Below are 27,748 nucleotides of genomic sequence, written 5' to 3'. Positions count from 1 at the left end.
TTTGGATGAGCGGGAGTGTAGTAATGTAGCGAGTGCTTGGTAAAGGCCTGTCACAGTGTTCACATGCCTGCTCAGTGTGAGAGTGTGTTTGAACCTCATCCCTGTGTCAGAGGAATGTGATTGATAAATCAAAGTGTGAAGTTCGGTTATGAAAGAATCTCCTTCTGTTTTACAACGGCAATCAAAGCTGGAAATGAGTTTGTCAATTAGATGATCGAAACTAACTGGATCAGATTCAATTCAATTTAATTTAAAAAATGACCAAAAGCTTGTCAAACACAAGTATTTCTTGTTTTTCTTTTGTCATCTATTACAAAATATTTTCTCTCCTTTGCCTGCTGAATTCTGGTGGCTTTATTGTTGTCATTCCTTTAATGAACCAAGGATTAAATGAGAAAAAACAATTTGAAAGTAAATAAATCACTCATCCAAACTGTGATTTAAATTGAGGAATTGTTTAAAGCCATCCGATTGAACTGCATTTTAAACACAGAGACAAAGATAAGCAAAAATCGTCCTGAAATTAACTATTTTATTATTTGTTGAGTAAAAACAGTTAATATTTTAAATGTGAATGATTTCCCCTTAAATCCAACCGGCTGATCGATGAAGCAAACTGCTGTGTACAAACTAAAAGGAGTTGGAGCCTTGTTCGCCTTGTTTACTTAATTTCTTCAAATTATACATGCTGATAACTTGTTGGTGTTGAAATGCTGCATGTGGCACCATGATGCTGAATCTGAACAGGCAGCTGCTCCTCCTCTTCTCCCAGAGGAGGGCAGCGGTGATGGGGGAGAGCTTGACTGACACGTTCCCCCTACGGCTGAGGCCGGGCCCGGTGTTTTACAGCCTTGTTAAGGTATACAGCAGGTAAAATGTCAATTAGGAAGGCCCGCCCTGATAACTCAACTCCCAATCCACTTGTACTTGGCCATTAATATTTATCGTGGGCCCGGCCCGGGAGCTGCCGCAGCCCCGTGTCATCTGCAATGATGTGCACTGATGTTAGCGTTTCCCGACGCACGCCCGCACTCTGGTGTCTGTGCAGGTTCACGGAAACGCCTGCAAACCTTCATGCGCAAACACTCGCCTGCCACACACAGTCCAATCAAGCAATGCACATACACAGACAGTGACACACCGTGGTGCACGCCGCCTCCTCGGCCCCCAGTTGTTCCAGGGCATTTTAATGGGAAATTAAAGGCATCCCTCATGTCAGTGGTCTGCAGGACAGGAACGAGAGCCGCAGCAGAGGATAAATCAGGCTCTGCGGCTTGACAGGACACCGCTGTCTCCTTTTTAAACCGTGCCTCGGTGCGTGTGTGTCTGTGTGTGAGAATGCATGTTTATGTTCTTGCAAACATTTCCACCCTCGCAGACAGCGTCTAAGTGTCCGAGCTCTTTGTCCTGGCTAATTTGTGGATCTAATAACACTCACATTCAAAGTTCAAATCAAGCCTTTGTGCGTGTCAATGGTTTTTCATTTCATTTTAATGGAGTCCGAGTCTGACGTTTGAATACAAACTACAGATTGTGAGAAATGTCGAAAGAAAACCAGGTGACAGTCAATTGATTGTGACTTCAAAGTTAGGATTTCATTGGATTATAGTGTGGTTGCATGTAAAACATTATTTTGAATATGGTTGGTATAACTTTTAGGCTGCATGTAAACTTAATTCTACTTTGAATTTAATCAATTTCATAAATAATGAAATGCACTTTAAATAACAAAAACACTTTTATATAAGGATTTCAACAATTCAGTCATAGTACACAAGCTCTTCTTAAATATTCAGATGATAAAATAAGAAGAGGATGGCACACAGATTATAATTTGTGCATAATCCTCAATGTTTTATTCAGCAATATTAAACCGACCTGTTTTTTTCCGGTACTGATCAAAACAACTCGAATTAACAGTTTGTATATAAAATATTTGTATTAACCAATTTCTTTAAGAAAGCCAAAGAGATGAGAAGAAAAGCACCTTCCAAAGATGCAGATTTTCTAGAATGCAGAATATAAGAAGAACATTTTACAAACATAATTTATGTTCTCAGTTTGTTGTTTCTTACATGCTATAGAAGCGTATTGTGTTTACATTTTTTAAACTTTGGCTTGACATCAAAATATAAAGTAAGAAGCAAACCATAAAGCAATATTACGGGCAATGATAATTTAGAAGCGAATTATGTCATAAGAATTTTTCACTTGCACAATTTTCTGAATTGTGGTTTCGACTCTCAGAACGGATGGTGAACTGCTCCATATTTTCTCTGTATTTAAATACTGATATCACTCTCAGCAAGTGGTCAAAGACTAATTTCCTCAAGCTGTTGAGAAAAGAGAAAAACCCAAAAATTCATTGATGATGTCTTTAAAACGTTACTGGTTTGATAGTGAGTCTATAGCCTCTTAATTTATATTTAAGGCTTCAACAAAATCATTAAGAGTCAGCCAAATACCTAATTATTTATTTATTTCTTTTCTTGCCTTTCCTGCCTCCTGATCTGTGGTCAGCGGAGCAGCGCTGTCAGTCGCTGCCAGCAGCCCGGCCTCACTCTGCTCCGGAGGCAGCGTGCTGTAATGCAATCATCAGTACCGCTCTGCTTGGCCAGGAATTTATGAACACTTAGTGTCCCTCTGTGCTGACAGGGACTCGGCGTGAGTGTGTTTACCGTGTTGCCCAGAAATATGTGTCACCCACGTTTAACGCCTTTTTTCCCCCCTCGTTCTTTCTTTTTAATGTATCCCGTCCTCCCCCTGTTCCACCTTTTTTTTTTTATGATGAAACAAATCCAGGTTGCATATAGAGATTATATACTTTCCAGAGAGAGTGGGGTCATAGATGAGGGGTCTGTGTACAGTCTGTTGGTTTTACACACAGAGGTTAACTAGCGGGGAGCAGCCCTCCTCCTCCTCCCTCCTCCAGTCCCCCACTCCGTGTTTAAAAAAGGCCGCAGCAGGCATATAAAGCAGGTTAAAATATTGCAAACTAAATCTAAGAGAGCTCTTATTTCAATATGGTGAGAAGTACGGCACCGACTGAGGCCACTTGAATGGAGTAGATGTCAGCTCGGTAATATCGCCGGGCCATAACTCTCCTCGGCCATCACTCATGCTCTCGGGGCAGACGTAAGTGCAGACACACACGTATACAGCGAGGAAGCCTCACAAACACATAAGCCAGCAGGCACACAGATAGAAACACACACACACACGCACACACTCTGGACATGTGTTGAGCGACAATCAATGAAACTGCCATCAGACTTGAGTTATGGGGTAGAGGGAGTGGGCACCCCCCCCCCCCCCCGTGTGAAAATATTTTAACTGAAAATGTAGATATAATTAATGGATTGTGTAAAGAGGTGGAGAAATTGATGCATTTATTACGAGGAGTCGGATCTGTAGAACTGAGCCTTCTGCCCTCCTGGATCATCATTGCACTGGGATTTGGACTGCACTCACACACACACACACACACACACACACACACACACACTTCACACACACTTCACACAAACTCACACCAAGCGTCTCTCCATAAACAGAGCTCTGATAAAGTGTTTAACTGTGTGTGTGCGCGCGTGTGTGTTTTGATGGGATGTAGCCGAGGGAAGTAAATCAGTTGTGTTAGAGGTGGAGGTGTTGTTGTCCTGTTGTGGAGGGTGCGGTATGTATCTGTGTGTGTGTGTGTGTGTGTGTGTGTGTTTGTATGTGTGTGTGTGTGTGTTTGCGTGCAGGGGTGGGGGTCCACAGATAATGATGTGATTCCAGCATGAGGCGGGCTGGGTGTACCTCGCCACCGTCCATTATGATGTGCGGCCCCCAGCCACCGAGGGGGCAGAGTGAAGGTGAGCCTGTCATATCGATCTTTTTAGTGCTAAAATATGAGCCACTTTACTCTGCTCCCCGGCGCAGTGATGTGAAAAATAATAACTCGGACCCAAATTAAAAATATTGATCGCTTAGGAGGTGTTGAGAGCAAATAAACACCCTCTGAAGGATTTGTATCCCCCCTCCCCAGCGTACCCTCCCCTCTCCTCCGTCTTGTCCCTCCCCGCCCAGCGAGAGGACTGGGTCAGGGATGGTGGCTAGCTGAACTGTACAAAAAAAAAACATCCCACCATCTTGTTGTGGAGTTGTCTTCATAATACAACTCAGCCTCTTCATGTTTTTTATTGTTCACGGACACAAATCAACAAACAACCATCTTTTCAGCTACTCTCTAATGCTGATTGATCGGGTTTTGACTTCATAATCTGCCATTAGCTCGGCTCTATTTAGGTACACCCCCCACCTACACACACACACACCCATCCTCGTCCCTATAGAGTCATAATTTTTTGCACATCCGAGCTTTGACTTTTTTATTCCCTTCCGCGGTAACAGATGAGCTGACACGGGGCCATCAAACGGGTGGGAAAACAATTGCCACAAGGTTAATTTTATTGCCTGCTCCATGCATTTGTGAGCAGGCGGGAGGTGTCCTCTGCCCGGGTCCTGATGAATGGTCGGGCCACTCGGGCAGGAATGAAAATGAGAGGGGAGAGGCCAGGCGCGGGGAGCCGGAGTCCTGCCGCTCCCACCTGAAATTGAAATTTTTCTGACATGCCCAGAATTGGTATTCTGATATATAAGAGAGGAGATGTTCCATTTAGTTTGATGATGAAAGCCGTCATGTGTCCCAGTCAATTGCGTTTTACGACACCCGCTAAACATCGTACATTCGAGGAAGGTTAATATCCACACATCCTAAATGGCAGATGCTAGATTGTCCAGAGTCTGAAGCAACATAAACTATTTATGGTATCTAAATGCTGCCCCTAATACTTGGCCGTCCTGGTCGCCGCACTATTGATTGTGCACAAGGACGTTTGTTCTGTTTTGGGGCCAAGGCGCGATGAATAGATATTTGATGGAGCATGGCGAGTGGGGCCGAGCCTGTATTACAGTCTCAGTGCCGTGTCAGTGGGGATGAGTGCCAGATATCGTGGAGAGTCACATGCTGCCTGTTGACATCAGTGAGAGTGAGCGGGGCCCAAGCTGGCGATATCACCGGTTCCCCACTTGAGCCGGGTCCTCCCGCTGAAAGCTCACTCCTGTCTGCTGGCGTCAGGCCCTCACTCTGTGTGTTTGTGTGTGTCTGTATGCCTGTGTGTGCTCATACGTATGCGTCTGTGCAGCATTACTGATATAGCGCTATCGCCGACCGGCACTTTGTCCATACGTATCGATTCTTCCTCCGCCACAGGCTATAGCCTCTTCATTTGCATGGCCCAGCCGACCCGGCAGTCAGTGGCCATTATATTCCCATTAGCTAATCTCTCAGCTTTGATTTCCATAATCCTCTCTCTATTGAGAGCCCTCACAGCTCCACTCTCCAAGGAGGAAAAAGACCCTCACTCACCCCATCCCAGTCACTCAACTCCCAAATCCTGCACAGCAACATGCGTCATACACATACATGCATTTGTCTATTTCAACACTGCAACGATGCCTGTGATGCCGTATTATTGTGTTTCATTGACAGTGGGGAAAGTTTTGAAATATTTCCACTCTATAACTAAGTTAAACTAACGATGTTACAATGAAAACATTGTCAATTAAATAATCAAATCAATAGTCAAATAAAAAACCTTTTGAAGTTTTATTGAAGTAAATAAAAACAACAGCAGTATTCTCTATTATGAATACTAATAACATTATAGTGAATCTTTTATCTGGATTATTCTAAACGATGGTTTAACATATAGGCAACATTTACACTTTTAACTTTAAAGAAAACATGATGCGTTACTCAGTTGTCCTGCACTGCTTCTTCTATTTATAGTTTGTGTTTATTAGCGGCCAGCTAACAAGCTTAGAGGTACATTATTGCCACCAAGTGGACTAGAGTGACCACACTCCATGTGGTCTCTCTCCATTTCATTATGTTCCATAGGGAGTGTCTGCGGAGTCAAGTTTGAAACCTAGATTTCAGTTTACAAGTCCTTATTATCAAACCACTTTCAAACCGGGCCAAAGTCACTGCAAAGTAACTAGTAACAAATACCTACAGCTAATTAAAAAATCATTCTAATTTCAATTGCAACTCCTAATTCTCAGTTGTGATTCCTAGCAGTTGGAATTCAAACTTTAGAAAAAAAATGCAGCTCAGTAAACAGAAAAGCATTTTTTGTCCTAAATAAAGAGAGTGGATTTTTTCTCTCGCATTATTTGTATTGAAAGATCATATGGGAGTGATGTCCTTACTTCTAGTATGGACAGGAGGAATGACTCCTATCTCAGCATTATGGGCAAGTTAGTATCGCATTTACATAAAAATGATATTATTATAACAGACTTTAATTATCATTCATATGCTTTACAGCATTCACTTAATGTATTGTTCTCAACTTTTGAGATATCAATTTCAAACCCTTGTGATATATTTTCAGAGCATCATTGGTTTTAGTTAAATTCATAATCGACCAAATCGCACCCTTAATATTGTGGTGAAGGAGAGACGTGCACTGCTCTGAAGGGTACACTTCTCCACATGCCTGTTAGATTCACTTTACTTAGAGGGCTGGACGATTTCAATATTAAGTGTGGCCAACATTTCCACAGGCACTTGCAATTAGTTTCACTGAATGGACGTGTATCTAACATTGAGGGAGGGATTTGAGGGGTTTTACTCTCCTGTTTAGCTGTGCATGTTCAACCCTCTGGACTTAAAACCAATTGCTAGTTTGACCACCAGTGCTTGCCAATAGGTTGAAGCGATGTGGCACGGATGTCTGCAGCTAACACACTCACCTCCCACGAGTCCATCCACAGGAGCATCCTCTCCTCCTCGCCTTGAGGAGACATCCAGTGTGCCTGTACAAATTGACCTTAATCACCCTCAGCAGAGTTTTCTCTGAGCGATAGATTCCATTGATCAAGAAGAACCTAGCACCTACCGCCCACGCTCCGCCCTTAACACCCCACCCTCTCCAAATGAGCTGATAATTAATAAGGGCTGGCTCTGCAAACACCATTCAACAGACAGCATGATGGATCGGACAGCTCTGGATGCAAACCAATACAATGCCAAGCGTTTCTCCGGCCCCCTGAAAGGCCCCTGGGTGTCCTTTACCCTGCACGATCAGGCATGCACAGGAGCACCCCACCCTGCTAATTAAATACCCACACACTGCCCTTGTTTTTCAGCCGGGATGCTTTCTATCTGTTCACTATTGGCATGTATTTAATAATTCATGGAGCTGCATCACTGAGGACGTGGCTCAGGTTTTGCACTTAAGACTGTCAGCTACATCTCGTAGATTAAATAGCTCACAGTTCTCAGTGTTCGCTGTGCTTAAAGGAAAGTTATTTAACCCATTAAGACCTAAGGTGCTGAATTAAAAAAAGAACAACAACAAAAAAGCTTAGTGTTCTTTCTTTCTATTTATCTGCCTCTGTAGCAGATAGTGACCTGAAATTAAGACCATTTGATAGCTTTAACCTTTGACTTTAGTTGTGAATCAATGCCACTTCAGTAAACTTAAGTAAAAAGGTTTTTAAAAACCAACAAACCCAGCGTACTTGGTGAGACCCGTCCGGCTCTAAAGGTCGAAGCTCGCTAACGTTGCCCCAGGTCTTAATGGGTTAAATGATTCTGTATTTGCTTCGGATTATATCTTTCTAAACCTGCACCTACATCCTAAATGCCGATAGTGTACGATAAAGATGGTGCGCATTAATAATAATTATCATTCAGATGACTCTCAACATTCATCTGAGGCAGTCGCACCACTGTGGGACATTTGCTGCCGAGATGCCAAATAACTACAGCTCCGGGCGATTTCCTCCAACTGTCACTGAGGTAGTTCGACAGCAGTGACAACAGCATCCGAGTTGTTCCGTGTCCTGACAGCTCTCTGAACGAGCCGAACACTGACGGACACTTCCACAACTGACGCACACCTCTAATGGCTAATGGCTCCTTTTTTAATCGCTACCCTTCCTCTTAGTTTGTCAACACTTTAGCTGCTGATTGTGAGAAATGGGCATTGGTTATGCATGTGTTAGGGAAAATGGGGAAAATGTAGAAAGTGGAAAAGCGCAGCTGATGCTTAATGACGTTATGTCTCATCTCAGCAAGGCCACAATTGTGGTAGAAAGTGTGGTTGTCGGGGACCCGCGTGGCCCCGATCTGGTGTGACTGGGCGTAATTGGTGAATCTTGTCTAAGAGGAGTTGGAGGGTCCCTGGCTATGGGCTGCGAGCCTGTCATAATAACAACCAACAATGTGATCATTTCATTTCCTTTTCACTTACACATCACCTCGCCTCACATGAGACATGACACACACGCACAGACGCACACGGCCACACACACACACACACGGGTACAAGGTTAACGTTTGGCCTCATTTATTTCTCTCTAACAATGACTCTAAATAGGCTTTCAAAAGCCAAGTAAGGGGGGGAGACAAAAATAATCAAATCACACAATTACTGCTCAGCCTCATTCTATAGTTAAGTGCATTTTTATTGTGTAACGTTTCTTTTTCCCCGCCACCCTCTCCCGCCCCGTCCACCCCGCTCTATTTTTCCTGCCTCCCTCGGCAAGCGTTCTCTCCCTGCCACTTCTCATCTAATATGGCCATAATTGGGTTTGGTCGCACAAATCAGATTTCAGCAATTGGGTTATCCTCCTCTGAAATTGGAGAGGTCCCTGGGCTGGCATGGGTGGAGAGTTAATCTGCTTTTGTTAAGCCCTCCTTTTGGTGGCTGCATGCAGCGGCAACATCAGGCTGCGCCAGTTAAAGCGTTTTACCTGTCACTGTGCACATGGCTCGTAATTTAGCCTCCTCTTCAAAAAATCTAAATTCCCCCTCACTCATACAGGAGCCTGGACACATCCAGCCAGCTTCTCCTCGGGCAAATAATGACATTTGAATCGAGCATTAACAGGCTTAATTACTTTCAAATTGTCATTTTAATTTACACTGATATAGTATTGATCACACAAGCAGAGATTAAGGCCCTCAGTGGAGCGGTTGATGTGGAATTAAACAGGGCCCGGTCCTCCTGGGGCCCGCCTGGCCTGTCCGGCTGCAGCCAGAAGAGGAATGACATCCTCCCCCTAATGAACTGCCAGCATGCGCAGACATGAATTTCAGGCCCCACTGGAGAAGGAGGGAAATAATGGGGTTTGGGGAGCCATGGCGGGTTATTCATTCACTGCCATGCACCAATTCTCCTGTGATTCATCCCCATGCCCCCAGACCCCCACCTCCTGTTTGCCTGCCACATCCAGCCCGCCTGACCTTTCTACCGCCTAAGTGTATATATATATCCCCTCCCTCCTCTGGGAGCACCTTGCCCCGTGCCAGGTATCATGTACAGAAGGATGGTGGAGAGGGAGCAGGGGGGAGACACCTGCAGCGAGCCTGCAGCCTCTAATCTAAACATCTCCCCCAGTGGTGGAAGTGCCGGTTCGTGATTCTCCCTCTCATCCTAGCTCGCCAGCTTGTCTGTGGAAGAAGACACTTTCCTGGGGAATTGATCTCCTCGTTCAGGCCTGGTGTCACGCACAGATGGTTAATATCGGGGGGGAAATCGTTACATTAAATCCAGGCAATTTCTCCCCCAGTTTGAAGAAAGCCTGTGGCTGCTGTGGTAAGCGCCCCGTTGCAGAGTAATTACAGCTGTAAAAACAACCTCTTGACACCTGTCTCCAATGAACACACTCCACACACAAGTGCTTTTGATGACTGGCTCTTAGTGTGAGGGGGCTGATAAGCATAAAGCCGAGGAAGTGAGCAGAAACCTAAAGGAAGTCTGCTACACCTGACGTCTAACCGTGAAAATCAATGTGCGACTTTGCCTGTATGCACTATGTTGTGTGACGCTTAAATCTGCGAGATGGTGGTTGGTGATCTTAAGCAAATAAATTACTTTGTGTGTGAATATATAACAACAGTCATATAACATGCAATCTCACCCTTTTCAGTGAACAACTATTTAATACTATTTTGTATCATTTCAGATAGTGTGACCTGAGTTGGGGTCTAGCCTCTTTTTGGAATGGGTGGGCCGTTAATGGTATAGTTGGTGGTTTGATCCTGGTTCCCCGTGTCTACATTTGGAAGTGTCCTCATGGTTTACTTGGTTTGAATAAAGAAAGAAAAAATTGACCCAGAATAACCCTGCAGATGCTTTCTCTTGAATCTTTGATCGATTTTCCATTATCAGAAATGGTCTTTTTTTAACCAGTCAGACCAGACATATGCTGTTTTTAACATAGTTAGTGTTCAACTAGTCAGCAATCAACAGTGGAGTGTAGGGATGGGCTTAAATCAATAGATTAGAGCTCAAATTTTGTAATGTTACGTCCGACTCATATACTGAGATTTTTATAAATTGTTCGGAAAATACTTGAGAATTTGTTATTTTTGTTATTTATATTATATTATATTGGCCGGTTCAGGTTAAATTATACAATTCTACAGAGATCAATTTATTGTCCAATTACTGCCCTAAAGTATTCCTACCTGAAGGGTATTGAAGGTAGAACCACAAAATATGGTATCCAAATGTCTCTCTTTACAAATGTATATTATGAGACGAGATAATCCTTTATTTGTCCCACAACAGGGACATTAGCTGCAGTATATTGTTGTGTTGCCCACACACAGCAGTGTAGTGGCAGAAGGCCGTCAAGGCAGTCATTTTACCATCTATTGTGAAGAACCCAAAATACTAACACTCTGCCTCTCAGATGTTTTGTCATTGTGGTGATCAAATCCACACCTCGTGGATGGGATATCTCGTGTACATATTTCGGACCCATATTAGGATAAAATGATGAAGAAATGGCATTTTATATGCAAAAGGTAAAAGATTAGCTTCACTATAACAACATGTGGAAACAATTATCTGGACCTTATTCAAGGCGAGATTGTGAATTCCTGCAACTGGACTGGTTGGCAGAAGCATACAATTACTAGGCGGTAATTCTAGTTATTGATTTGCTTTGTTTATGGACAGGTCAATAGGACATGGAAAAGGTCAAGCTGATGGGGATTGTTTGTGCTCTACCACAAGGTGACTAACTTGAAGTAGAACCGGTCATTCCAGTTTAAATATACAATGTTCTTGTACATTCAAACAAATATTTGGATTTCAAATAAGCAAACCTGAGCAGCAAGTCTGCGCCCGACTAACGCCTTGTTTGGCGATTTACTGCATTTACTTCACCTGCATTTGCTGTCTGTCTTCTCTGTCCCTTTCTGAAAAACAAAAGTCTCTCGTACACATCATGAAATCAGACAGTGACGGATTTGTGGCAAAGTCAAAATAGAACTCAAGCCTGTGCTTGTCCTTGAGCCAGTTGACTACCAGTGTTTCCTAAAACGGCCTTAAAGTCCCAGAGTGGATTGGAAGAGGGGGGAGGGATTGTTTGTGAGGTCCTCATTTGATTGCATTACCTACACCTGCATGTCGGGAGGTGGAAGCTATCTTGACGATGAAAGCTGAACAAAACAACAACCTCCTCTCTTTTGGCTGGCAACTCCCCATGACGGATATCAAGATGTCTCCAATACACGTAATGGACTTGGCAAGCCCAGGGTGGCCGGGCCCGGGCCTTCTACTCCACTCTGTTATCCAATCACCTTATTCTAATGCTATTGCATTGTTTAGTCAACCAGCCGTCCATTTACATCAACCCATAACCACAGCGCCACACCACAAAGGCACTTAATAGAATTAGCAGGTATTGTGCAGCACATTTTAAACACATAGGCCATTTTAAACACGCACACACTCAGTCACTCTGCCTCCCTCCCTGGCCTGATGATCCCCCGCTTGCTGTCAGAGTAATGGCATCACAAGCTGTCCATGCACCGCCTGCCTTCCCTATTTAATTGTCATAACTCTGTGTTTTACCCAGCGTGGACAGTTTATTCAGATCTTTAAATGTGTAGCCAATATTGTTGTCATGTTTATGTTTTGTACTACATATTAATAGGTCATAAAGCGCATTTGCTGTGTGATTGAATCATCTTTTACTTGCTCTTCATTAGGAAAAAGGAAGCTGAAGCTTGAGACTGACACAGTCGGTTAATGATAGGGCTCATAATTTCCTAATCTGATTTTGGGGGATGTTTTCGTGTCTGTTCAGTTAGCCAGCATATAAATAGACAAAAATGAAACAGCCACATGGCCGGGAATTTGCAGTCATATGCGCTCCCTTGACCTTGACTGGATGCATTATTTTCCTTTTCAAACCGCAACACTCCAATGCGATCTTTTCAAACAAATTAGTCTCATATGCTTCCCCCCTTGTGATTAACCGAGAACAAATTCACATCAAATAACCCCAAATTGTCTTAAGGCCTAATTTTCTAATGATATTAAATTGGGCACGTGTGCGTTTATTTGGAATGACTCATCTCTGGGGTCAGGGGAATTGAGCAATCCCTTTGTCCTCTAGCCACCAACCCCAGTTAAACTATTACCAATAAAAACAGCCCCGCACTCGCAGTCAGAGGGTGTGTCCTGCCCAGTCTAATAACATGGGGCCTTCCTCCTTCTCCCATTCCTCCGCCGATTGATTTTGGTTAGGAAAATTAATGCAGTCGCTGTGAGGTTCTGGAGGTCAGAGGTAGACGGGCTGAACCAGATGAGGGGCGGGGCTGGGCAAACGGAAAGGCGACATGCAGCTATGGGACTGCCAAATCCTGCCTGATGAAACTAAACTGTGCGTTTGTTTGAGGGCGGACTGTGCAATAGCTTATGATGTATTGTCTGTGTTGTTTCATACACACAACCAAAAGCATCTCCTATGATTGCCCGAGAAAATATATAGGCCCATTTATTGACTACAGTCACTCACCCCAATACTGGTTGGGATGGTTGCCCTTGTTTTATCTTGTCATTTACTTTTCATGAGAAATGTTTTCAACCAAAATGAGATCCACAGAGCAATCTTACTTCATGTAACACGTGAAACTCACACTGTTTGCTACATTTATTGAAAATATTTACTAAAATGTGTGCAGTTAACCTGATGAGCAGCCCAAACCTCTGTCTGACCCCTAGCACATATCCAAGTGATTTCTTATAAAGGTATAAAGCAAAGCATAACCATATTTCAGAGTGTAATGCTTCCCAAGTGGGAACCAATCTAACACAAAGGGTGCTCCAGTCAGCAGGGTCCCTGCACAAGTTCAAGCCACAAAGGCACCCTGTGTGCACCATGCTGTAGGTAATTACCAACTCATTAAAGAGCCATCTAATTAGATTGGATGTTATGCTCTTTCAGTTAAATTCAGGCTCTTAATTTTAACTGTCTAATTACATTTCTGAAAATGAAGACAAAAAAACTTTTCAAAGCATGCTTTGGCCAGATGGAAATGAAGCATTTCTCAGAATGCTGAGCTGCAGAGAACCGAATCGTCTCTGTTTAGTGTGTGCTTATCTTGAGTGTTTTGAGGCAAAAATCTGTGGAATAAGCTTTAAAGTATATAAGGATATTTTTTTCTAAAGAGAATCTAACAACCTGCTTTCAGCTGAAGGATACCTTTTAATGGCCTCTTTTCAGGTCTTTTGCCATTAGTTGAAAATACTCTTTTTATTTTTTATTCTTTAGAGTGTAACTAGTCACATACATTTTTCACATTGCACTGCAATTAGTTGTTGAAATTGAGCCCTGATTGATGACTTAACTCAACCATGACTTTTTGCTGCAACAAGTCAAAACAGCTGCTGTGTAAATAGCTCTGTGGATCTGACTGAATTAAGAAACAATTAGCCACAAAGCAAGGTTATCAAATTAGCAAGATTTATGTAACTTTCATAAAAAGGGACATGACAAAGAGCCATTTTACAAACTGTTCTTGTCACACTGTCACAGAAGCGAGTAGAAATTTGTTTCTGACCAGCAAATTAAATTTGTCATTAATGTCAGTTGCACTGCATACTATAACAAATCAAGAAAGAGCTTGTGTGCTTTGTAGCTGTTATGTATTTTCTACACAAAATGCATCACAGAATGAGCTAGTGGCTGTTAACATAAAGCTGTAACTGAGATACATATTCGGTCAGTTCATTAAGATTAAGATTAGGATTAAGATACATTTATTTGTCCCAAACACATGCACAGACATGCACAGGCACACTCATGCAGGTAGGGAAATGTAACCTCTGCTTTTGACCCATCTGGTGAAAGACACACAGAGCAGTGAGCAGCCATGTACGGTGCATGGGGAGCAGATGTTGGGGGAGTAAGGTGCCTTGCTCAGGGGCACTAGACAGGGTAGGGAGAATCCTCTTGGATTTTTGGACAGATCAATCCAGGTTCATCTTTTTGTTGTTTCTCCGTGGAGTCGAACAAGAGACGAACCAGAGACCTTCCCTGCCCATAGTCCAAGTTTCTGCCACTAGTCCACCGTCTCTATTTAAATTTGTATTCATTTACTTTAATTTCAATAACAAATACATACTGTTTTCATAGCAATTTCCTACATACAACTCTCAATGAGCCTTATTTAGAAACTCTCTGAACCCTGACATATACACACAATCAGTAACACAATGAAAATACATTAAGGTAGCCAACCTTAAGTCAGCTATTTTCTATGTAAATATATAACGGAGTAAAGATTTCCTAAAGAGATCTAGTTGACATTAGAATCGTTGATGTTTTTACCAAAATGTAAAAGCATGGAATCATTTAGGACTAAATGTCTGATCCCTCTTTAAAAAAAACATCTTTGTCTTTGAACATTCAATTTGATCCAATGAAATGTCTGAAGACAGCTTTTATGAAACTTAACAATTAACCCTAGATTCAGTGATAATATCCTTTAGTTATTTATGATTAACATCTCACCTCAGCAATATTCACAAGTGACAAGCGAAACCAGGCATCTTTATTCTATTATGCGGTTACGTTTTTACGTGTTAGTGCACAATTGCTGCTCTGCTGAATGTAAATGATGGCGTCTGCAAAGCCGGAGTTTGGTTTTTTCTCAGTTGTAACAGATGCACTGTATATTGTGTATTCCCCTCGACTTACACATGAGTCAAAGATACACAATTCAGAACCACCTGGTCATCTGTCGAGCTCTCAAAGGGGGTGGCCCAGGAGACTTGTTGCCGACCTGCGCGGGCCCCTCCAAATCCTCTTTTCCTCCCACATTTCTGAGGGTGTGATATTTACAGGAGAGCAGACGTGGGTTTGCTGCCACTCTCGCCCCTGGCACAGGACCTCTGTTCGCTCACATCTTAAAGCTGGCTTTTATGAGTAGCCACGGGAAAGGGCCGGATGCTGAGATTGTACGGATAAAAAGAAACATCTGCGTAAGAAAAGTCCTCCGTTGTTCGGTCTTTTTTATTTATTATTATAATAATACAATAAGAGGGAAAAACCCATGACATAATTTCTTGTTATCTAAGAAGCTGAGGCTGCATTTACATTTGCTTTTCATGCAGCGTCCATGTGCTCTCAGGGGCGATGCACTGGAGTATAACTAAGCTAGCATGGAGGATATCCAGCCATTTAAATCAAGCCTCTGGGAATTTTACATAACACATCATTGGCGAGCATCGGTTTTTACATAAAGACAAAGAAGGCCACAAAGAGCCACCGGACGGGCTTCTTAGCCTGAGACGAGCTGCTGCGTGTGTTTTTCGCAGACTCCTCTAAAGCTTCACGGTCCTGTGGTCACTGTTGTGTTCCAAGAACGCCTCTGCTCATACTCAGACAGCACACAGACAGAAAGCTGCTTATTTTTCTTATACACCGAGGAGGGAAAAATAATTTTTCCTGAGCCTGAACTCAAAACTGAACCCTCTCCTCTGATGGGGCGACTTCTCGTCCTGATCTCCAGAGGAGTGCTCTGCTCCAGTCTCTGAGTCTAAGGAGATACTATAGACCGCCATCAATTGTCCCTGTGCAGTGGAAGCTGTCATATTATATAGATGTTTCACGAGATGGCTCATGATCTAGAGACGATGTTGCCTTCATTTAGGAAGAGTTGTGTTTGTACTAAGGGAGGAGGAAGGGCTCTTGATGCAGAGAAATGGGAACCTTCCTGATAAATTCTTCTCACAAGTGACAAAGTAATGCCACTAAGATGCAGCAAACTAATATATTTCATTATGGGACTCCGCGATAGAGCTGTATCTCATTGGCCAGCCAAGGATGCCACTTTGTCACTACAAGGCCACAAGAGCGAGCCACAGGCAGCGAGGGACGGGGACAGAATCAAAGCTGCCGCTGGACAGAAGCTGACTGATTACTTTTCCAGCTGACATCACTGCACTGACAGGCATCCCGGCGTCCTCAGGGAGGGAAGAGTTTGCTCAATACAGATTATTTGACATTGAAAGTTGCTTTTTCACCAGTCAGTCTAGCCCAGATGTTGACGTGTATGCTTGCTCATGTCCTTCACCTTTTACAAATGCAGTTACATGTAGAAAATAGGTTATTCATTTAAGGCTAGACAATAAGTTGTGGTTTCAGTCAATATGGAGAACTTTTCAAACTTCTTTACGGTCGTAATTCAACCTCACTGATCAGTTAAAATGATATTGCTTCCATTTTCCCTACAGCCTGTATGATCTTAATCCAATCACTTCTTTCAGAAATGAGGCCACATGAATAGGCGCAATATTAAATCAGATAATATAGATTGATGAACAGTCCATGACAACATTAGCAGCCTTTCCAAAATGCAAAAAGGGTGAAAAAAAAAAGAAAATCAATGAGCTCAAAGACCTGTCATTTGCATGGGCCTCTTCCCCTAATGGGAATACTTTTACAGACAGGGAATTACAAGCTGAAATATTCTTTTGATTATTGGACATCCATAGCCAAATATGATTTACATTAATGAGCGTAAGTATATTAAAGGCATTTTATCCCCCAGCATCCGAAACGATTGAATAATGGCTCTGGCAAACAGGCAGTGGCCTGAGAAAATATGAGAGGAGGTAATGTCACTTTAATTACTAATGGTTACCTTAATTGTTCAGACTTTGATTTTTCATCTTTGGAAACAATCGAATAAGGTAAATATTCATCATCCTCATATCCCCTTTTAGAATGATGATTTTGTCCAGCAGAGACAGCGCAGCTATTTAAAGGAAGTGGACATGTACCATGCCAGCCCCTGAGATCAAAGTTTTATTTGAAGAATGCTTTCAAAAGATAATTTAGCTGTGAAGGAAGAAGAAAGGTCTTTTCATGCCCAATTGCAGACGTCTGATACACTTAGGGTTGAGAAGTTGACCTTGTTAGCCGGGACAAACAGTGTAAAATTCCCCTTTAGAACTATAATTGTCCCACATATCGCTCTTCACTGTTTGTCACTGAGTGAATGCTACATCCTGTTTTAGTACTAGTTGTTCTTGTGTCCTGATTAAATTGTGCGCTGCAGTGTTTTTGACCTGAGCTTTATTATGAAGTTACAGCCGAGCTGTGTGTAAATCATGGGGTTGGGTGACCTTAGAAGTGCTCTGCCTGCTTTGGTAAACTGCTCTAGTCAACTGCAATTCACCAGCACATGAGACACTACAGAGTAGTCTTTGACATTGCGCTCTAATTAGGTTAAAACACGCTATTATAAATGTTATATTCTATAATAAGCATACACAAGGTCCTAATGGCCCTTTTTGGCATTGACAATATATTGTTAAATTCAGTGGAGATGATGTAACATTACATGATGTTTGTAGAAGATTTGTTTAACTGCTCTAGATTGATATCGGTTTAAGTTGTTAAAGTTTTTCATTACATATATCAGGGAAGATTTTTTACTGCCAGAGGATTAACTAGGAAAGATTACAAATCAGTCAGTATCACTACATTGCTGGTGTTATACTGTTTGTTTCCAGATAAGCATGACATGATGACCTTGTCTAGTTGTTGCCTTCTATGTGAACTGATGACCAGCCTTGAAATTTGCAGTGTGCTAAATTTGACCGAACGTAGAGTTAATTTACATTAATGGTTGTTCTTTGGATTTAGTTATAGACTTATTTAGATAATTGTGAATAACGTTACACATTTGACTTCTAATATTTATGGTTATGAATGTAATGTTGTTTGTACTACTAGTGTTCTACAATTGTCTGCTCAGCTTTGTGCTTCCATGAAGCTCTGAAACCATCTTAAGGAAAAATGTACTGTTCCTTCAAAACAAATATACAGTCAAAATAACAGATTTTGACAAAGCAGTAGAGTAAGAGACTGGCTCATGTTCCAAAAACGTTGATTCAAAATGTTCACGATATCCTCCGACTTTTATTATCATGCTGGAGATTTAAGGAATTTGAGACACCAGTGATATTTCCCACTATGTAAAGAACCCAACAGACTGTTGGCAGATCCAAGGCTCCATCACTAGAGGTTTCATAAAAATAATGTCCAGTATGAACAATACAATCATATTAGCTTTTTGTGTAGAAGCTACACATTATGTCTTTGTATCCGGTTGTAGCCTGATGAAAGTTATGGAGTTGTATGGATGCAACATTAGACCGTCCCTGCCACCACCAATTTGTAACACAGGTTTGGTGGTTAAAGATTTTTGAGTCTCACAATCAAGCTGATGACGTCATCTGGAATACGTCTTTTAAGAAGCTCCCAATAGATTTTATACAACTGTTTCACAGACTGAAAAAAACTCCTTGGCACAAGTGATGTGAATTTAACGTAGACAATTGGTGGACTGGCCATTCAAATTTCCATTCAGGCTATATCAGGTGCAAAGTCGCACAATTTAGATGCAATTGACCCCTGATTAAACATCAGCTTTTTGTTTCCTGTTACTTTACGGAAACTAGAAGGAACAACATTGTGGTCTGAGCTGACCGGCCTCACCAGCAGCTGCTGTTTTAACTCTTTTATACTTCTGATCCAGTAGGGCGAACCTGGGTTATGGTCAAAAGAACTGCTCCTCACCATGCCTCCATTTAATTTGTTTTAAGCATTAATTCATAGAGACATGCAAAGCACCATTTTATCCAGCCTCATTAAGAGGTCAACAGCAGTACAGGCCCCACAGGTGTAATCCCATTTACTTTGATCCTCAGTTTTTATGTCCTCGTTAAAAGCTGCTGAAGTAGCAACAAGGTATTAGTAAATACGCAGCCGGAATATATATGAGCATTAATCATTGCTTCACAACAGAGCACTGCTACCTAAGTGGAAATGGGGGGATGTGCAATAATCATGCATTGAGCTGAATATTAGACCGGAGACATGTCCCTTTCATACCCAGCATGCATTACAAGCACCGCATCCATTTCTTATTGCTTTATTAGAAGAGATTTGTTCAAACCAGCCTCTGAAAATAGAAAAGAGGTGCTATTACAGTGTGTAGGGAACATTTTTAACAAAGTTATTAAAGTCTTCCATCTGAATTATGCTGAAGAAGCCAATGATGTGGTCTAGAGCAAAAAGAAAACAGCCCTAGCATCATAAAGAAGCCCTTTTTAAAGTCTGAGTCATATCATGTATACGCGTATTCACTTTTGTTTCTTTTTTGTTGTTGAATGTCATTGCTGTGATGGTTTTATTGCTTTAGACCCCTCTGCCGGGCAGGTTAGGGGAGCGACTGCACGACTGATGAGCGTGGCAGGAAATTGGCAGATGGAAGCATCCATTTCACCGCTAATTAGGGGTTCCAGAAGCCCGCCGACTGACAGGGTTCAACTGGGCAATGTAGTGCCTGCCAGCTCCCATCCCGTGCGCTTTATAAAACGCTCTTTAATTCCCCGGCACAATATCATTAACTTTGTAAGTGGATGAACACAATGGACAAGCAATTTAATTAACTTCTACCATTGAATGTTGGAGGGGAGACTAAATGAAATTAATGCACAATATTTCCCAGGGAGGCAGCCAACCTTGGGAGTGGGTCTGGATTGTTGGCAGGTCAGGCGCTGCCATGGGTTTGGCCAATTATGCCTTGTTTAGACCCATCCATAATATTTTCCTCAAAAGAAAATAAAATCAGTGGTTTTGAGATCAATCACAAGCGCATGTCGCTCTGCATTCTGGGAGATTTTAGAATAATGAAGTGGAAGCCCGGAAACACTCTGCCAGGAGCTTTCCGAGTCGTACAGAGCTGAAATAAATGTATCATAACTGATCCGTGCAGCAGTGGGGGTTTACGTGAAATAGACCATAAATAAATGGGAAATGCAGCAAATACAGTAGTTTCCGTTTGTGGATCCAGGGAGGACAGTGACGGTCGCTCAGCCCAGATAGAAATATCTGAGCAAATATTAGAAGGACATGTTCATGGTCCCCAGAGGATGGATCCTAATGTGTTTGATGATTCCTTGACTTTTTCTCTCTTGCACCTCAAGCCGGTTGATTTGTGGTCCAAAGTAAAATGTATCCATGGGATTTGCTTCAGACATTCAAAGTTAACTTTGATAATCCCCTGATTTTTTATTTTGCACTATTTATAAGTAGTTCAACATTAATAGTTTTTGAAATCTTACTAACATCCTGATATCAATTTATTAATAAAGTTTAAGCAATGTTAAGATTACGATTAAAGCCAATCTGTTTTTGTAATTATTCAAAAGCCAGACAATAAAATACGTACTATTATTTTTGAATGTTTTGACAGTGGATGCATTTCTAATTTCTATTGTGTAGCAGGAGTTTTACAGCCTTGGAGATCTGTAAGTGTGATTATAGGATGTGTAAACATATAGCAAAGATGCAAATATTATAACAGTATCACAGCGTAAACGGCCTCATCTGTTTATATCATGATGCCACAGGTCAGTTTCATCCCCGGCAGTTACAAAGCCAGCCCAAAACGTGTGTTTAGGCCTGTTGGGGAATCAGAATGGAGGATTGGCCTTCTCTGTTTTAATTGCGAGGCATCAGTTCTACTAGTAGGGGGGTCACGGAAGAGCATTACCAGAGTAAGCTGACTCGAATCCTTTTACTGTGATACAAACCGTTATATTTCTTCCCTCTGTCCCTACCTTACCTACGCCATCCCCCCTACACACACACACACATACACATACAAACACACACGCATTCACACACGCATGCACACACACACAAGCACACACATGGACACACACACAACCCAGAGACAAGAGCTCCTTCAGGACGTGACGGATGGCTCCAACAAACTTGTCGCTTTCAAATCACAGGAAGTGACAGAGGAAGTTTTAATGAGAGTTTTGTCTGTGTATCCAGTCAGGCCTTCCAGGCAGCCGATGAATAATAGACACTGTGGCTCAATACTCTGAATACTCAATCAATGGCACTGGGAGAGGGCCTTGGCAAACACATATGGCAGCCCGGGGTGGGCGGTGGGCTCAGGAGGGGTAGAAAATACTGGGGCTTCTCCGTCTGTATCTCTGAAAAAAAGCCCATCTCTATTGATGCCGCTCACTTTTGTGCTGGGGTGTTTTCCTTGCTGTGGATGACAAACAGGCTGTTTGTGCAGTATTGGAGGTTTGTGCATAGAGGCTCCAGTGAAGGTGCTCCTTTAGCTCCGGCCCCTGCATATCAATGGCTCCCTCACTGGGACATAGGGGACTGATCCTGAAATAGATATGTGGATTCTTTCATTCAGGAGCTGTCGTCAGAGCACATAGTGAGCTGTTCCATTGTCTGCTGAAGGATTCACCTTTTACACTTTGAGTTGGAGTACGTGGAGACTTTTGCCATGTGTGAATGCTGGTCTTAGCTGACTAACGAGGATATTGTGAATCTATTAGTCAGACTCCTGCAGCCTGCTGCTCTAAGCTGTTTTGACATGGAATGTTTTTGTGATGTATCGCAACGCAATTTCTTCCTGACAGCATATCTGATTGACCTTTCCAATAAGACTGTGTGTGTGTGTGTATGTGTATGTGTGTCCGTGTGTGTGTGTGTTTTTGTGGCGATGTATCTATGTGCAGGTTTATGTGGAAGTGTGGCATCACTTGTGATTTGACAGATGAGGAGACCCCAGGGAGTTCTGAGCAATGAGATATAAACTGGGAAACGGCCCATTCTGTCTCTGCCGTAGGAGGCGAAATACCACTGAAAACCCAGAGGAGGTATTTCTCCGAGGTGCCTGTAATGAACATTGTAGCCCACAGGCCGAAATCACCATGATTGCTGTGCAAGTATCAATTCAAAGTTAAGAGTTGTTGAAGGATAATTGAGGTTTATGGCAGCTTGAGTATAGTATTCATAGTTCTGGTGTTTCATCTTGTCTAATAAGACTTAACTCACCAAGTAGTTGCTAAGACTACTTGTAAACTTGCATTCAGACTCTCAGTCGAATCATAAACAGAACCCCTTGACCAAAACATTTTTGCTTAATTTATAAAATAAGTTAATTTACTTTTTAAAGGTTTCTCCTTGAACATGTTAATTTATTAGATTAAATTCATTAATATTTTAGTAAATAAAATGTCCCTAATTAGGTCAAAACAAGGCATAAATTCCAAAGTTCCAAAACTGAGAGAAAACCACTTTAGTAGAGGACGAAGAAAACCCAAAAATATTCACATTTGAAAGTGAGTTTGTGGTACTTTTGCAATAAAACTATCGATGCCACTTTATTTTATGTTGATTGACTAATAGATTAATGATGAAAATAATAACATTTATCCCTCAAGTGCACATAATCTTACTGTGCAATGAGGGATTATAAAACATTTGAAAAGGAGAGGACTTGACACCTAAAGCTGCCATTTAAAGATTTATGTGCCTGTGACCTTTCAAGCACGAGGCTCTTCCTCATACTTTTGATAAGGAAACCTTCTCCATTTTGAACAAAACACAAGAACTATCAAGGAGGGATTATGACCGGCATTTCAGGTGCGTTCACTTTGGGTATTACATCCTGCTCTCCATAATCTGCAGTAATACAATCTGGCTGATCATCTGACTGCTGCTGTTTCTGAGTCTTTTGAATATTGTCTTGTTGCCAGAAGTTTTTAGTTTCATAGTTCCCTCAACTCAACAACAACACAGAATGAGGGGCAACATTTCCAAATATACTTTAAAAGGGTTTTTAAAGTCTTGTATTTAAATTGTTGAAACCTTTTCTCACACCATAACATCAGATCCCACATCAGACAAAAAATACAATCCTGAGCAAAACTAACAGTGCACATATTTGAATTAGCTTTCCCTGCTGTGGTGCTGCTGGAGTGTATCATTTATTTCCCCTATTAAAACACTCGTTGGACTCGCGTTCTCATCGTTGTGCTCCAGAAAGCCATAATCCTGCACTTTGCCAGTGTCGGGGGACAGCAGAACATTAGCCCCTGAAGTTGTACAGTGACACTGTGATGACACTGGAGTGTGTATGTGTCGGCTCTCCTGGGACTTGCCACTCTCCCTCAGCGCAGATTGGAGGTGAGACCTTGAAGAAAAATTATTACTTTTATGTTTGCTTTATGGCTCATTTTTCACATTAGACGCAGAAAATCTATTCAAGGGTCACAGAATTCCTGCTTCTCTTCGTCGGCCAGAACTAATTCTTACAGCCCCTGGTATCGATAAAGCATTCAGCGGAGCAAAGTATGCAGGCTATGTACTGCAGCTCTCAAGTCTTTATTTTCCACCAGCCAGTCTATTGGGACTTGTTCAGCCCGTATCTGCAGGGGTTTTGGAAATGTCAACTACACACTTGCACAACCACACACACACACATGCACACAGAGAGCGAGCAAAGTCGGCGTCGTGTCATTGTGCCCTTATCTGGGACCAGTGTGGCCAATATGACTTGTGATAAGAGATAGCATTGCCAGAACGAGTCATAAAGACCCAGCTTTTATGGTGCGGTTATTGTCTTTCTGTCTACAATTATGGTGATTACTCATTTCCTCTTACTTCCCCCCATGGCCCTCATGGTGCACTTAATAGACTGCATTTTACTAATGGAAAATTAAGTAGCCGCCGTGGCAGTGGGGTTTATAAATATGTAAAATATACTTTTAATTATTTCAAGTGAATCTGGCAGCTAATCAATAAAGAGGGACGTGACAAACATACGTTTGACACAGGCCATTGTAAAGCTACTGGTAAAAGATAAGCATGGCCTGTCAGCGCAGTCCGGCCCTAATGAATATTTTGAGCCTGTCATGTAAGGAGACAAATGGATTAATTGCGCACTGCTAATATAATAGCTTCTTCATGAAGAGTGCACAGGGGAGGCAGAGGAGAGGAGAGAGAGCTGCAAGGTTCTCAACCCTGATGTCAAATAAATATTTATTAGGGTTGAGGGTTAAGTAGATTTTTGCGATTACACGGATAGCCACTTAAGCACAGTTGTTTATCATTTATTTGAAAATTGATTCATGCCGATTTGTTTGATGTCATATTAATTTTACTTTTAGTAGTCAGAGGCAGTGAGGGCATATAGAGGGATCCGCTGCCACTGCAAGAGAGACAGTGGCAATCTGACATTCAAGTGACACCATTAATCCATCAGTTACTATATTATATATTTATTTTTTGGAGGGAATCATTATTCAGGAGACTTAAGTCATTATTGTATTAAGTTTATAAGTAGGTTTTGATTAATTCATTGATCATTTTGTTTGATGAAAGTCTTAACGGAGCCTCACGTTAACTCTTTATATTATTATTATTATTTTGTCTGTTCAAAATATTTACAATTTACACCATTAAAAAACAGAGAACAGCGTATCATCCTCATTTGTCCATTTAGTTAACAAGTCAGTCTTAATCTATTTTCAACTACTAACATATATAATTTTTTCTTGTTTTTTAACAGTTTAAAACCGAAAGACTTACAGTAATTTACAATTGACCACATTATATAACAGAGGAAAGCTTACATTTCCTCATATATGCAGTTAGTTAAAAAGATAGTCTTAAACGAATAATCAATTACTAACATTTTTGTCTTTTTTTATTTTGTACCTTGACTTTGCAGAAAGAAAAACATGCACCCCTGCAATTTAATCTGCAAAAGAAATGCATATCTTTTATTTCCCACAACATATTTCAACCCGGTCATTTTTATTTCACGAGCCACTGAAATATTCACACAAACGCACCGTTTTGACAAATTGCCCAGTTTTTTCTCCCTCGCCCCGTTTTTGTATCCATCTCTATCTCCGAGTCTGTTGTCGGCACTTTAAGGTGAAGGAGACCATAAAGACAAGTGAGCACAAATAAGTATAGGGGGCCTTTCCTGGAAGCCATCCCCTCGCAATTGGAAGCTATGACCTTGAGTCCTGTGCACCCCCCCATCCCATCTGCCCGCCTCCCTCCACTTGTCTCTGCCGTCGTCCCTCTGAACAGGGGAAGGGATGACAGAGGGAGGAGAGTACAGCGGAGGGTTCGGGTCAGCAGCCGCTGTTCTCATCAATTAAATGTGCGACAGTGTTTTCCTCCGGCTGAACTTATATGTCAAGGAGATGGGCAGGACCTCATGTTTGTGCTTTTGACAAATCAGCAAATGTTTAATCTCAAGATGTGCCGGCACTCATAAATAATGCTGAGGCCGGGCCGGGCTGGGCCCAAACTATCTCCTGTGCAGCGGGTCGGAAAGAGAGGTGTCCGTCCCCCGGTATCGATCGGAAAACACAAGAAAACACTAAATCCTCCCTAATGACTCCTTCCTTTTAACTCTGTCAAAATATTTCTCATCTAACTCTTTGTCTTTTGCCTTGATTTTCTCACCCGTGGTTTAATTTGGTCACTCTGGTCTTTTATAGTCAAAGTTACTCTCCACTCTGACATTCTTTGAGAGCGGTAAAAGGAGACTCAGAATGATCCCTCGGCAAAGGTCTGCTATCTCAAAGACACAGGGGATTGAGCTTGAGCTTTGCCTCCATTTGCCCTAAATGTAAAGAGGGCAACAGAAAGCAGTGTAGTGGACTGTGAACCGCATCAAATCCCCCGCTCTGCACGACTCTCACTTCTTCCCACAGACTTTGATTGGCTTGTCCACCGACTGGGAAAGTTTCCTGATTGTTCACAGGGAAAATTAAGAATTTAAGCCTATTGAAGTCGATCTCTGCTCATTCAAAGGTCCATCTGAATGTGTCCTTTGAAAGCTCAAATTGTTGACTCGCCACATTAGACGACTCTGAGCCCCGAGAATAGGGGTGTGCCGAGTGTACTGTACTGGGAGCACGTTGCACCTGTTGTTGTGTACTTGATAGTGTGTAGTGCTTGTCGCTTCCAATTGAGCGGAGCTTTGGGTAGTGTGCTGTGGAGTGTGTTAAAGAGTGGGGCACTGCACTCTCAGCCCAGATTATTAGTCGAGTTTTGAGAAGGTTAAGATCAGGGATCCTAGAAACTGGAGATATTTATTTACCTTCGAATTCCACAAATGTCTGTCTGTATGTGGAACCCACATCTCTTGAACAAGTGTGGTTTGGACCAATCTCTGCAGTAATTTTAATTATTTTGTTTATTTTCAGTCACCATTACAGATTGAGACAGACATTCACAGGAGTCATGGGTGCTGATTTCCTTCATAACAGCAATATTTATAGAATCACTTTCAAAGCAAAAGCACCACATTGTGTGATGATTATGTCAGATCTCTGAAATAGCCGACATGTAATGTATGGAAAAATGTCACTAGTTCTATAAATCTTTCAAACTTATATACTCTGTGCCCTGCACACAAACAATAAAAAAGGACAGTATATTGTAGAAAGGTTTGAGAAGGAATAATTCTGAAGTAGCTCTATAACACAGAACAAGTGAACAGGCAGGTTTTAAAAAGGGAGCTGTACTGGTGAGATATATTGTAGCCCCTGAGGACATTGGAAATGTTGCATATGGAGAATCTTCACCTGGAAAGTGGTTTGATAAATGTGCTGCAAATCCAGTAAAGAAAAATAGAAATGAATGTTTTAGAATAAAAGGGAGATTCAGAAGATTCATGGAAAACCTGTTAACTGAAATTATTTTCCTTTTCAGGCTCTCGGAAGTTTCTACTTTATCCACGAGTCTTTGAAAAACGTCCACCAGTTTGATTTCAAAGGTGAGTGCCCCCTACGAAACACTTCCCCACATACATCACCTCCCATGAAACCCTCACATCGTGCCCCCTCATCCCACCCCTGCATATCACACACAACCATTTGCAGGCTATTCCTGCTTCAATCAAAAGTAGAGAGCTAAGATTGGCTTTGAGGATAATGTAAAGGGAGCGGGACAGAATGGTAATGCTTATTAATATTAGGATTTAATTCATAAGATTTCGGGCCTACAGTAATGGTGTGTGGTGGGTTATTGGACAGTTACAGCGGTCTCATCAGCCTGCGGTGTCAGAGGGCCCCGGGGTGCAGTGGCCGTGCTAATTAAAGAAGGGATATAGATGTGGAGGCACCTCACTTCCTATTAGACCCAAGTCAGCATTAACACCAGTTACCCCAGTGAAGGACAGGGCGAAGGCAGGGAAGGGGTCGAGAAGGGACAGGGCCACTCCCCTTGTACACACAGGCTCTAAAGATTTTATTACAAAGATCACTGAACACATTTGGTTTTCTTTTGTAACAAGGCTTTGTCGCAGCGGATATTTAGACCTGTGACAATCAGAAGAGCTCAAGTGTAACCAGTAAAACAGCGTTTACACCACAGATGCTTTTCCCAGGAACTGTTAGAAAACATTTTGTGTCTTTCTACAGTAAGGACCAGGGTTTAAATTAATTTCAGGGAAATCTGATTACTCTTTTAACTAAACCAACGAATTCCCTGCACGGTGGTAGTAGTTCATGAAAGAACAGGA

The 27,748-nt window shown here is 42.0% G+C and overlaps 1 protein-coding gene across 2 annotated transcripts in view; it reads left to right on the top strand.

The window, feature by feature from the left end:
• The window catches only part of LOC133966332 (inositol polyphosphate-5-phosphatase A), a 147,466-nt gene that overhangs the window by 53,429 nt on the left and 66,289 nt on the right, over nt 1–27,748 (top strand). For both annotated transcript variants that reach the window (XM_062401222.1, XM_062401223.1), the window contains exon 5: nt 26,938–27,001. In XM_062401222.1, the coding sequence (XP_062257206.1) occupies nt 26,938–27,001 (64 nt within the window). The remainder of the gene's footprint in view (nt 1–26,937; nt 27,002–27,748) is intronic.

This window comes from Platichthys flesus, chromosome 12 (genome assembly GCF_949316205.1).
Source record: "Platichthys flesus chromosome 12, fPlaFle2.1, whole genome shotgun sequence".
Taxonomy (NCBI): Eukaryota; Metazoa; Chordata; class Actinopteri; order Pleuronectiformes; family Pleuronectidae; genus Platichthys; species Platichthys flesus.
Note: the sequence above shows the minus strand (reverse complement) of the source record. Positions and strands in the feature narration are given on the sequence as shown.